The sequence below is a fragment of the Thamnophis elegans genome, chromosome 3 (genome assembly GCF_009769535.1).
Source record: "Thamnophis elegans isolate rThaEle1 chromosome 3, rThaEle1.pri, whole genome shotgun sequence".
NCBI classification, from domain to species: Eukaryota; Metazoa; Chordata; class Lepidosauria; order Squamata; family Colubridae; genus Thamnophis; species Thamnophis elegans.
In genome coordinates this window covers 4851944-4864906 of record NC_045543.1, presented here as the reverse complement: position 1 = coordinate 4864906, position 12963 = coordinate 4851944, and the positions used below count along the sequence as shown (strand labels likewise).

Below are 12963 nucleotides of genomic sequence, written 5' to 3'. Positions count from 1 at the left end.
GGAAAGAAGAGCCGGAAGTTCTCCAGTATAACGGGGTGGTACCCGGAAGGAGAAGGGGAAGCGCGGCTGCTCTGGCCCCAGATGTTATTGGTCCCGGGCGGGGAGGAGGACTTGGTTCCCTGTTAATCGCCGAGCGCTTCGGAGGCGATGCCGAGCGGGAAAGCAGCCGAGCTCAGAAAGGGGCGATTAAATTCATTTATTTTTGTTATCTTTGTAGGTCTGTAGAATAAGGGTAAAGGTTTGAGCCAATTGGCTTCTTGCATGGAGGTTGTTTCATCCAGCTGGTGATGCGGACAAGGCTTCCCCAGGTGGGTTTCTCCCTGGGATGCGGGGTTTTCGGGGTTCAGAAGCAAAAGGAGGGGAGGGGAAGAAAAGGTAATATTAGGAATTTTTTTAAAAAATGGAAATGAAGTGGGAATGTTTCCTCCCGCTGCTTCTCAAACAAAGTTGCCCGGTTAACTCTTAATAAGGAGGATATTCTTCCAAGCCTAAACTTTAAAAAGTGTTAAAAACTTTAGCAGCCTTCGCACAACTCGCTGAATACACGGGCTAGTTACAGTGGCGGGTTTCAAAAATTGTTGGGACCTACTCTGTGGGCGTGGCCTCCTTTGTGGGAGTGGCTTGCCACCCATGTGACCAGATGGGGGGGGTGGCTTGCTGCCCATGTGACCGGATGCGAGTAGCTTGCTACCCATGTGACTGGATGGGAGTGGCTTGCTACCCATGTGTCCAGATAGAAGTGACTTGCTACCCATGTGACCGGATGGGAGTGGCTTGCTGCCCATGTGACCGGATGGGAGTTGCTTGCTACCCATGTGATCAGATGGGAGTGGCTTGCTGCCCATGTGACCAGATGGGAGTGGCTTGCTGCCCATGTGACCAGATGGGAGTGGCTTGCTGTCCATGTGACTGGATGGGAGTGGCTTGCTACCCATGTGATCAGATGGGAGTGGCTTGCTGCCCATGTGACCGGATATGAAATTATGAATTAGTACTTAGGTCGGTCCAAGTAGCTATTCAGAAGTTAGTGGTTAGAAGCAATCGTAAAGCAAGATATGGAATTAAAACCAGAAATATTTTGTTGGCTATTCGAAAGGGAGTATAATATATATTGAATTTTACACATGTTAGCAGCTGCTGGAATTGTGTTTGCACAACAGTGGAAAAACAAGAGATAGGTAAATGAATAAATATTCCAATGTGCAGGAATAAATAAATTGACAATTAAAATCAAGAAGGCTTTGAATACTTTTTCACGTGGGATTGGTTTTAGCAATTGCCAACTAACGGAAACAGACATTAGAAATCCAAAAGTATGAAAGAAAACACCAATTATGTAAGGAAACGTCCCTAAAATGTATAAGGAAATATTACTAGATCATTATTAATGCGTAGATAACTGCGGGACATTACACACCCACCAGTGGTGGGTTTCAAAAAATTTTGGAACCTCTTGTGTAGGTGTGGCCTGCTTTCCGGGTCAACTGGTGGAACCTCTTCTAACCGGTTCGGTAGATTTGATGAACCGGTTCTACCGAATAGGTGCGAACTGGTAGGAACCCACCTCTGGGCTAGTAGTACCATGGACCTTTCAATCCCGTGCACGTGATTGGTACTGTTCAGCCGTCACGCAAGTACTGAAAATTAGATTCTTGAATTAACCAGGATTAGTTTAGATGGTTTTGAAGAGAAATTTTTTTTTATCAGAAACAGGATTGACAATCAAAGATAAATTAATTAAAGTAGCAAAAAGGCGCTGAGATTGCCTGAGAGATCTAACAAGCAACAAGGTGCGGAGAGATGTCCATAAAAACTTTACCAAGAAAATAAACAGAAGATTAACTCCACAAATGGCAAAATAAATAAGACTATATGCCTTATGGAAGGACGCAGGTTGATATATGAAAATTGATAATAAATAATAATAATAATAGCTAAGTTTGATGATTAGGAAGTAGGAATTTAGTAATTTTTAGATTGCTTGCTTAAATAAATAGTTGATAATGGTAACAAGTTATATTTCTATGTTGGCTGGAGGTGAGGAAACTGGATATAAGTAATAAATGATTTTGTTAACAAATATTAATGATAATAACAATGAAATGATAAGAGATATAGTTAATGACATATATATGTGCTGGTTTAATATAAGGAATTCGGTATACAATCTCTTTCAGAGGAAATTTAATTCGTAAATAACCCTAAGTAAAAGTTGATATTTGCTCCTATTTTGCCTCTCAGCCTCCCAAAAAGCTTCTGATTTAGTCAAAGAATATTGGTGTGTAGACTGGTTTTGATATCGCTACTTTTGTTGAAGGTAAATATTTAGGCATATTCCCTCCAAAGAAATGCTTCATGTATTCTTTTGGCAATTGGAGTTCCAGCCAAGTGCAGTTGTATATATCTCGGCAAAGCCCAGGTAGGTATATTTTTAAGATTGCCCTTTTCAATTGTATAAGAAACAGGATTTTCTTTTGTCTCCTTACAGGTTTTGAATGTGAATCACTAAAAAAAAAAAATGTTCAGGAAAGGAAAAAAACGGCACAGCAGCAGCAGCTCACAAAGCAGTGAAATCAGTACTAAAAGCAAAGTAAGATATACTTGATATAGTTTTAGTTTAAGAAAGTGTATCCTAAAAGATCATCTCTTCCATCCATGGGTTACCAGATGCGATCTGGCTCACTTGTGCTGTAGGGATGTTGTTTTTCAGCTCCCATCAACTCCAATTACCCTAGTCAGTAATACAGGAAAATAAGAACTTGATCCAGTTTTCAGAATCTAGCTAGAGCTGAACCCACTCTTTTGTGAACTTAAGAGTGTAGCAGCAGATTGAGGTTTTTGGTTTAGCAATCTTACGAAAGACCAGGACTCGAGACCACGAAGGTGCGAGAGAAACAGCTTTATTGACGCGTCAAGAGTTCAGAGTGTTCGCACACCCAAAACTGAACTGCCTGGGCTACGCCCTGGGCAGTGATTTTATACCTTTTAATCAAACTTCGTAAATCAGTAGGCGTTACAATAGGCGTATACATATTATAGCAATAGCAATAGCAGTTAGACTTATCTACCGCTTCATAGGGCTTTCAGCCCTCACTAAGCGGTTTACAGAGTCAGCATATCGCCCCCAACAATCCGGGTCCTCATTTCACCCACCTCGGAAGGATGGAAGGCTGAGTCAACCCTGAGCCGGTGAGATTTGAACAGCCGAACTGCAGAACTGCAGTCAGCTGAAGTAGCCTGCAGTGCTGCATTTAACCACTGCGCCACCTCGGCTCTTTCATATTGATGGTCCAAGCCCCCTGTTTAGGACAGGGAAATACATATTGGAAAAATACAATGGCAGAAGTGAATCCTATAAGTCATAAAAACAAGATAGAAAAAGTGCTAAGATGATGCCCACGTTATTCTGTCATTTGGCTATTTTCAGTTATTCTACACCCACATTACTTCCGTGTGCCATCCTTGTGCAGAAGCAGAAGTGGTTAAATGCAGCACTGCAGGCTACTTCAGCTGACTGCAGTTCTGCAGTTCAGCTGTTCAAATCTCACCAGCTCAGGGTTGACTCAGCCTTCCATCCTTCCGAGGTGGGTGAAATGAGGACCCGGATTGTTGTTGGGGGCAATATGCTGACTCTGTAAACCGCTTAGAGAGGGCTGAAAGCCCTATGAAGCGGTATATAAGTCTAACTGCTATTGCTATATCAATCCAGATACCATTTGCTATAATCCTGGTTTGCTGCTTGATGCCCCAGATTTTTTTGGGGGGGGGGTCATGCACCCCCACCTTTATTTTCTTCCAGGATATTTTATTTCAAGTTTTTAATTTAGCCTACTTCACGTGATCTGTAAACATGGGCAATTTTTTTTTCCTGTTTTGCCACGGTTCACTAAATTTAAATAAAATCAACTTTATAAAACTTTTCCCCCCCCAGTAGTCCAAAGTAAATGCTGGTCAGCCAAAACTCTATAAACTAAAACTGGGAGGAGGCCATGAGTTCTAGCTCTGCCTTAGATATGTTGTAGGGAGCATAGGGGGAGGAGAGAGCATTAAGTATTTTTGCCGCCTTGAGTTATTTATAGAAATAAAGGTGGGATTAAAAGAAATTGAAGTGACATTTCCTCCTGGTGGTGTTACTGTAGGTTTAATAATAGGAAATGAAAATGAAAGTTCACTATGCAAGTATTAATCATTAAAAGAAACCTCAATGCCTGTAATATTGATTAGATGTTTTTTGTATAACAAATAGTGATGGGACCCCAGGATGATTTTCTAATATCAAGATCTGATTATTTTCTTCTTGGTTTGGTGACCCTAAGAAAAGGATCTCATCTTGACAGCTCTTTCTTTTTTTTTAAAGCCCACATTAAAAAGGTATAAGCTGTTAAATAATTAAGAACATCAATAGTTGTAATGCATTTCATATTTAATACAGAAGTTTTCTTTAAAAAAAAACAGGTTTGGCCATAATAACTTCAGCTTTCTCCTTATCTAGTCCGTGGATTCTAGCCTTGGAGGTCTTTCGCGATCTAGCACTGTTGCTAGTCTGGATACAGATTCTACAAAGAGTTCAGGTATGAAACTTGTGGAGGTGTCATATCTACAAGACTGCGTAGCCGAGTACGGTATTTAAAACAGTAGGCTACTATATGGGGAGGTCTACATCTGGCATTATTTTTCAAAACAGAAAATATATTTTTATCCTTATCATCTCAGCTGGGTTCTGGAGGATTTCCGATGCATTGTCCTGAGATTTAGAATTATGCCTACAAGAACGATGAAATTCTTTCTGAGCGACATTAGCCTGACTGCTGTTTTAGAAGGTAGAATAGAAGGTTAAAGGTTAAAGAGAAATGCAGTGAAGATCATCAAGGATATGCGGGCCTTACTTAAGGCACTAAAAACCCGGTTCTTCCCTTGAGTATTGGGTCAGAGTCAGTGGTGGGTTGCAGGCGGTACACCCCGGTACGGGTGTATCGGAGCCTGCCTGGAACACCGGATACCGTTCTGGTACGGTGCTCCGGAGGGCCCGCCCGCCCGCCCGCCCGAGCTCCTTACCTGTCTTTTAAGGCTTCTATGCACACGCATGGCACGTACAGTGCCTGCGCGATGCTCCGCGGAGCAGCTGGAGCATCATGGAGGCTCGTGGAGGCGCTAAGACGCATGTGTGTGCTGTGTGCTTAAGCACGCACTGCGCGCGTCCATGTGAACACCACCAGGCTCGTTCCAACCAAACCGGTTGGAACGGGATCCGGAACCCACCACTGGTCAGCGTATAGGATAATCTCACAGAAATTAAAGTTACTGAATGGAATATGCAGAGTTTGACCTCAGTTACTTTGTTATTCTTTTGTGTTTTGGATGTTAATCGGCAAAACGACTTCAGCTGAAGCCATGCTTCGTTTCTTGGTTGCCCTTCAGAGGGGAGAGCATGGGGGGGAAGAACTCAGGAATGTGGTTCCTCAGCTGGCTAGTCACAACATCTTCCAGCCGTGTGAACCAAGGTCATTTCAACCGGACAATCGAAGTTGAGCAGGAATCGACACCTGGACTGATTGGCCTGTGTGTCCTAAGGGACAAAGGGGAGGTCTTATTCTTTTAACTATCCCTTAGCACGGGAATAACTTAGAGCTAGCTTCACCTTTCTATGTGCCAATATGATGTACTCAATAAAGGATCTCTTGAACCTGAAAGAAGTGTCAAGAGTTCATTACTTGGAATGACGACACTGGATATTTGTTTTGGTTTTTTAAAATTCTTTTTCTGTTTCTAAGCAATTTAAGGGATCTTAACTCTCTATAGAGTTTTATGAAGTTGGTGACCATAACAATCAAATAAATATGGAAGTCTAGTCTTGGGGGCGGAGGGAGACCTCTAAAAAAACGGGGTTTATTCAGCTTTAATTCTCGAAAAGAAACAGTGCTTCCAGAATAGGGGTGCTCCACAGAAATGGGTAAAGATTATCCATTGTAGTGGGTGGATTTCAGTTTTCAGTTGACTTATTATGCTAAACCACTGACAAATGTGTGCTCAACAAAAGCGCGGTGAGAAAACCGCAAGTTCTAAATCGCGCCGACAAGTGAGTGCAGAAGCGCGCCGACAAAAGCGCGCCTTCAACAAACAAGTAATAACCGCGAGTTCTAAACCTAACCCTAACCTTAACTGAAATCCCTAAACCTAACCCTTACCTTAACTGAAATCACGCTTTTGTGGGCGTGGTTTTGTCGGCGCGTTGTGGGCGCGTTTATGACGTCGCGGTTTTTGTCGGTGCGCTTTTGTCGAGCGCACATTTGTCGGGTCACGGAAAAAATATACTTTGACAATGAAACTAATTTGAGAATGTGTCTTTTTCTCATTAGAAGCCTTCAAGCAGAGACTGGAATGTTAAGGGATGCTTTGGATCTTTTAAGTTCTAGACCAAGGGTATCAAATTTGATGGCGTCACAGGCTGGATTGTGACGTATCATGCGTGACTTTTTTGCCTTTGCAGAGCTGGGGTGGGCGTGGCCCGCACGTGACATATCCGCCACCTACAGGCCGCCAGTTTGACAGGCCTGTTCTAGACTGAATAAGATATTGAACCAGAGAGGCGGCTTCTGTCGTGATTCTGAAGTGATAATGTGGAAAAAATGGTTAAAGGTGACATTCTTGGTGTCGAGATAAAGGATTAAGTGCTTTCTCTTTTATGGACTTCTCCAATATTAAAAGCAGCAGTTTTGAAAACGTTGTGATACCAGTGTTATTAGATCTGAGTTCAGTTATGCGGGATAGGTCATGAATCTGAGTCCTTTTAATGTCCTAAGCCGCTTGTTAACAACTAAAAACGACTTAGATGTGTTTTTCAATATATTTCTTTATAGGCCAAAGTAACAGCAATTCAGATACTTGTGCTGAATTTCGAGTGAAATATGTTGGTGCCATTGAAAAACTGAATCTTGATGAAAGCAAGACTTTAGAGGGACCCCTGGATTTGATTAATTATATAGATGTGGCACAGGTAAAGATTGCCTATTTTAGCTAATCACTTAATCATGGTTTTTAAAAATGAGTTGAATGGATTTGCACGAATATGTGCTTTAACAAAACAGAGAAAGAAATAGGACAAAGGGGAAAAAAAACTATGAGAAATCCTTTTAACAGTAAACAGTTACAATTCTATGAGTATTTCTCTAATCCAAATAGAGCAACTTGCTATTTATGTTTTCATGTCAGAATACCATTTTTTATTTTATTTTCCCCAAAGCAAGATGGAAAGCTGCCCTTTGTTCCCGGGGAAGAAGAATTTATCATGGGAGTTTCCAAATACGGTATTAAAGTCACATCGTTGGACCAGTGTGTAAGTAATGAATGGTTTTAAAAGATGCAATTGGCACGATTATAGGAGCAATATGAATTCTTGTCTCCTTCCTCTGGGTGATTCTACAATAGCAAGTTCACCCGTGTTTCCCTGAAAATAAAACACAGTCTTATTTTCTTTTGACCCCCAAAATAAGCGCTTGGCCTTATTTTCAGGGTGGTCTTATTATTTTTGAGCTGCAGGAGGCAGCGAGCGTGGTCACCTCATGGCTGCTGCTGTGTTGCAATATTTTCGGGGAGGGCTTATTTTAGCGCATGCGCTCAAAAGCCCGATAGGGCTTATTATCCGGGGAGGTCTTATTTTGGGGGAAACAGGATACATACAGCTTGATGAAGCAGGGATGACATTCTGTGAACTGCATATTAGGCCACACGCTTCATTTTAGCTTGTGCTTCTGACCTTTTGACTATCCTTTTCATGAAGCAACTAAAGTTTACTAAAAGAATTGAAATGAACACATGAAACCATTGAGGGAAAAGCCTCTATTTCTACTTCAAATTTCCATCCAGAAATGACCCAGTTTTTTTCAGATCTGCTGACATAGCTTTCCTCTACCTCATGAAGTTCAATGTATTTTCAGTAAACACCTTTCAGCTGAAAAAGATCTACTGCATCTGGCTTAAAGCTATTATCGGAAGCTTGTTCCAAGCTTGATTGCGTATTTGAGTCCCCGAGGTTTATAGAAATGGCGCCTGCTTTGTTGGAAAACATTGCGCCTCCTGACAATTACCTCCCATAGACCCATTAGATCCCACAGATTAGGCCTCCTCCGAATTCCAACTGCCGGCCAGTGCCGGCTGTCGACCACCCGGAGGAGGGCCTTCTCTGTGGCTGCTCCGGCCCTTTGGGACGAGCTCCACGTGGAGATTCGGACCCTCGCCACCCTTCAGGCCTTCCGGACAGCCGTTAAGACCTGGCTGTCCCAGCAAGCCTGGGGTTGAGTCCCCCCCCCCCCCTATTCGAATTTGCTGTGCTTGCTGTGTTTTTTAAATTGTTTGTATCACTGTCCTGTTTTTTTTGTCTTACTTTTCTGTATTTGCTCCCCTTCCCTTGGCTTTTGTTCAGCTGCCCTGAGTCCCTTCGGGGAACAGGGCGGCTTACAAATTGAATAAATACCAAATACCAATGTTGCATTGGAATGAGAATCCATTCCTTTCGGAATATTCTGTTCACTCTACCTGCCTACATCCAGTTTCCTTTTTTTATTGCTCTTCTCCCCAAGAGATTTTCTATCCCTAGGTTTGAGTTTTGGTTTTGGCTTTCTCTTTAGGATTTCCCCACCACCTAGGATAATTTGAACATGTCGGAAGTTATTGCTGGTTCTCTGGATAGCCCAGTAGCCCAGTCAACCAGCTGAATTTGTATGCTTTGGCGTAGTTTGGTCTTAAAGCAGCTCATGTGTGGCTGGAATTTCCTAAGGAAATTGAGTGAATGACTTATCCCTAAAGAAAAACAATTATTTCCTTCCAAGAGTAATTATTGCATTGACAGTTTTTGTCGTCTCCTATCTATCTCTGGATAAAAGGAATTTCTTTTCTCAAGAGAAATGGGTGTTTGGTTTATTGGATTTATATGCTAATGTTTGTTACTTTCATTATTTATTGTTAAATTCAAATTCAAATTTAATGAATTTATACGCCACCCAATCCCGAAGGACTCCGGGCGGCTTACAGAAATACATCTCTAAAAGAATAAAAATTTAAAAGCAGGTTAAACAAAAAACACATCACGCACTCAATCTAGGCGGGGCTGGACCTCATTCAAGAGGTCAACAGCCCCAGGCCTGCCGGAATAGCCTTTCGGAAGGCCGAGAGAGTGGGGAGGGTCCGGATCTCTGGGGGTAGTTCATTCCATAGGGCCGGAGCAGCTACAGAGAAGGCCCTCCCCCGAGGAGCTGCCAGACGACATTGTCTAGTCGATGGCACCTGGAGAAGGCCCATCCTGTGTGATCTTATCGGTCGCTGGGAGGTATATGGCAGAAGACGGTCTCGTAGATATCCGGGTCCTTTAGCCATGTAGATGCCTCCTACATTTCAATGTTGGTTGTCTTCACTACAACACTAATCTAGGCTCCTAACCTTGTGGTCATCACTACCTTAACAGGAAACTTATGATTTTGCTAGCCTATGAGTAACTCTTCACAATAATAATTTCAGTAAATACGGAGTTGAACAACAGTCTCTTTCCAAAGGCTAGCGTTGAGGGTTTGGAAGTATTGGTGATACGGTGTCTTTTTTTCTTCTTCTCTCTTTCATGATAATTTAAATTAATTAGTAGAACTTTCAGGATGTTTTGCATAGACATGCACTCTACCTAATTGTCCGGATGGTCTGCTACGATGATGGTTTAGGAGCAGGGAAGAGTTTACTGGCTCTGAAGACGACAGATTCAAACTCCGAAGAATACAATCTTTGGATTTACCAGTGCAATAGTTTGGTAAGATTTGTGTTTATTTTTTTTAAAAAGCCACTTACCGCACATTCTTGGCAAAATATTATTTAATGCGTATTGTTAAGTTTGTAAGTTTAATAAAATTTGTATGCCGCCCACTCCCATTGGGACTCTGGGCGGCTCACAGCAAAATAAAAAGAATTACAAAAATTTAAGAAAAGATACAATTATTAAAATTAATGCACCATCCAATCAAGTGGGGCTGGATGTTAATCAACAGCCCCAGGCCAGCCGGAACAGCCAGGTCTTAGTTGCTTTACGGAAGGCCGGGAGAGTGGTAAGGGTTCGGATTTCTATGGGTAGATCGTTCCACAGGGCCGGTGCAGCTACAGAGAAGGCCCTCCCTCGGGGGGCCGCCAGCCGGCATTGTCCAGTCGACGGCACCCGGAGGCCCAACCTGTGCGATCTTGTTGGTCGTTGGGAGGTGAATGGCAGGGTTCCACCACAAAACCGCGGTAGACTAAAGCGTGCTCGACGAAAGCGCGTACGTGATGTCATCACAGCGCGACAAAAACAGCACGCTGTGAGCGGTAAACTTACAATTAATGCGTAAATCTAAACCTAACCCCCCCAAACCTAACCCTAAGCCTAACCCTAACCCTTAACCTAATGCTAAACCTAACGCTAACCCTAATGCTTAACGTAACCCTAAACCTAACCCTAACCCTTAACCTAACCCTAACCCTTACCTTTATGTGAATCGGCTTGCTTTAATTTTATTTTAATTTTATTTATTTTTAATTTTATTTGTCGCGCTGCTGACGACGTCATGTACGTGCTTTCGTCGGGCGTGCTGTAGTCTACCGCGGTTTTGGCGTGCCACGAATGGCAGGAGGTGGTCTCTCAGGTAGCCAGGTCCTAAACCATGTAGGGCTTTAAAAGTAACGACAATTGGGCCAATTCCTATGCATCATGCCCCAGTACATGCACTAGTTCAAAATGTGACAGAAATGGTGTAAGATGTTGGGGGGTACCATATATATTTACGCAGGAGCAGGATTGTACAAGTAGCCTGGTGCCCTTTGATGCTTTTGATGCCAATTGTCCTCTGTCCCAGCCAGCAGAGTTAGTGGAAAGAACATACCCAGAGGTAGTCCTCAATTTACAACAGTTTATGTGACCGTTCAAACTTACAATGGCACTGAAAAGAGTGACTCATGACCATTTTTCACACTTACGACTGTTGTAGCATCTCCATGGTCTGTTGTGTTTTACATTTGGATGCTTGACAGCTGACTCACAATTTATGACGGTTGCAGTGTCCCAGAGTCACGGGATCCCCCTTTGTGACTTTCTGACACACAAAGCCAACGAGGAAACCAGATTCGCTTAACAACCGTATTACTAATTTAAGAACTGCAGTGATTCACTTAACCAATGTGTCAAGGAAAGTCATAAAATGGGGCAAAACCCACAACCAATTTCTCACTTAACAGCATAAATTTTTGGGCTCAATTGTGGTTGTAAGCTTAGGACTATCTGTAGTTCATATCACTTGGAGGGATATACCATCCCACTCCTAGACTAGTAGTAAAAAAATTGTAGAATCATTATAACCTATGCTGATCCTCTTCGAACATTCCTCAACAAGGAAGAGAAGCTATCAGTGAGAGACACAGAAGCACCAGATTTTTCCACCTTTTTATTGAGGGGGGGGGGGGAGAGCTATGGTTGTTAAATAAATTTGGCTTTCCCCATTGGCTTTACTTCTCAGAAGCTACCTGGGAGGGTCACAAATGGCGATTGTATGACACCACCCCCTCGAATGCTGCAACGATAGTAAATACATCCAAATTTCGATCTCACCACCATAGGAAACGTTATAGCAATAGCAGTTAGACTTGTATACCGCTTCATAGGGCTTTCAGCCCTCTCTAAGCGGTTTACAGAGTCAGCATATTGCCCCCAACAACAATCCGGCTCCTCATTTCACCCACCTCGGAAGGATGGAAGGCTGAGTCAACCCTGAGCCGCTGAGATTTGAACAGCCGAACTGCAGAACTGCAGTCAGCTGAAGTAGCCTGCAGTGCTGCATTTAACCACTGCGCCACCTCTGCTCTCTAATGGTTTAAACCATCTTATGATGGTTTAAGTGCAAGTGCTGGCTGTGACTCACTTTTCCCAGCATTGTCATGATCTCAGCCACTAAACAAATGATCGTTAAGTCAAGGACCACCTTGACTTAACAAAGAGCAGGTGATCATTAAACCAGTTCTGCTCTTTTATATCCGCGAGTTATATTCTTGCAGCAACTTTTACACACGTAGCAAGCCTTTGTCGCCTGGAAGCTGAAGCAGAACAACATCCTGTAATTGGTACAGTAAAATGTTTTCTTATGCGGGTGAAAACTAAGCGCTTCTTAACTATTTTCTAAAATAACAGGAACAAGCACAAGCTATTTGTAAAGTGCTATCCACAGCCTTCGACTCCGTTTTAACGTCGGAAAAGTCCTGAATACTGTAGCGATATGTCATCCTGAAAAAGCTCTCTTCTTCCAATGACTTTAATACGTGGAGAAGAAAAGTTCATATCTGCACCAGAGTACTTTTTAAATTATTTTGATATCATGTTTAAACTATATATATATATATAATGTTGCCATTACTGTTATTAAGCAATGGGACCAAAAACCCGCAGAATGTTCTGTTATGTGCTCTCTGTGCTAAATTACTCTATTTTACCATTTCATAAACTTGAAAAAAATCAATGAAATATCTTCTGTCTAGTCACTGCACTTTTTAAATTGCCTTAGTTCTGTGTATATTTGATTGTTAAAAAGCATATTGTGCAAGATCAGAGTTAGGAAGGTGTTGTGACTCATCAGAAGTTTGCTGTGAGTTGAGTCGGGATGCAGGATTAACAATGCAGCTGGGGCTCGTTAGCGTCGTCTTCTGGAGATGAAAGGACGGATGGCGCCACGCCCTGGTTGCAGAAGTCAACGTTCGTCGTCCGTTCATGGTTCATCGGTCGTGGTTTGTTTGTGAGAGGCACTCGGAGAAGTGATTTGCTTCCTTTCTGTACACCTGGTTTGGCTGTAAGAGATCTTTGTGTTTGCATTCTGTTATCTTCTTGCCAGAGACTTTATTTATGTTTATTTTGGGCTCGCAGCCAGCGTGAGCCGAGGACTGATAAAGTTATTTCCTTTTAAGTCTGTCTGC

At 42.5% G+C, this 12963-nt stretch overlaps 1 protein-coding gene across 1 annotated transcript; it reads left to right on the top strand.

The window, feature by feature from the left end:
* The first annotated feature begins 26 nt into the window (after positions 1-26).
* Positions 27-12796, top strand: ITGB1BP1 (integrin subunit beta 1 binding protein 1). The gene is made up of 7 exons (XM_032213707.1): positions 27-308; positions 2489-2590; positions 4493-4571; positions 6858-6994; positions 7241-7333; positions 9641-9790; positions 12188-12796. The coding sequence occupies exons 2-7, from the start codon at positions 2519-2521 to the stop codon at positions 12257-12259; spliced, it is 603 nt and encodes a 200-aa protein (XP_032069598.1). The 5' UTR covers positions 27-308; positions 2489-2518; the 3' UTR covers positions 12260-12796.
* The last annotated feature ends 167 nt before the right edge of the window (positions 12797-12963 follow it).

Excerpts from the sequence above, each read along its gene's own strand:
- ITGB1BP1 (XM_032213707.1), top strand. The coding sequence starts at position 2,519 with ATGTTCAGGAAAGGAAAAAAACGGCACAGCAGCAGCAGCTCACAAAGC. Across the intron at positions 4,572-6,857 it reads AGATTCTACAAAGAGTTCAG|GCCAAAGTAACAGCAATTCA; the intron begins GTATGAAACTTG and ends ATTTCTTTATAG. Across the intron at positions 7,334-9,640 it reads TCACATCGTTGGACCAGTGT|GATGTTTTGCATAGACATGC; the intron begins GTAAGTAATGAA and ends TAGAACTTTCAG.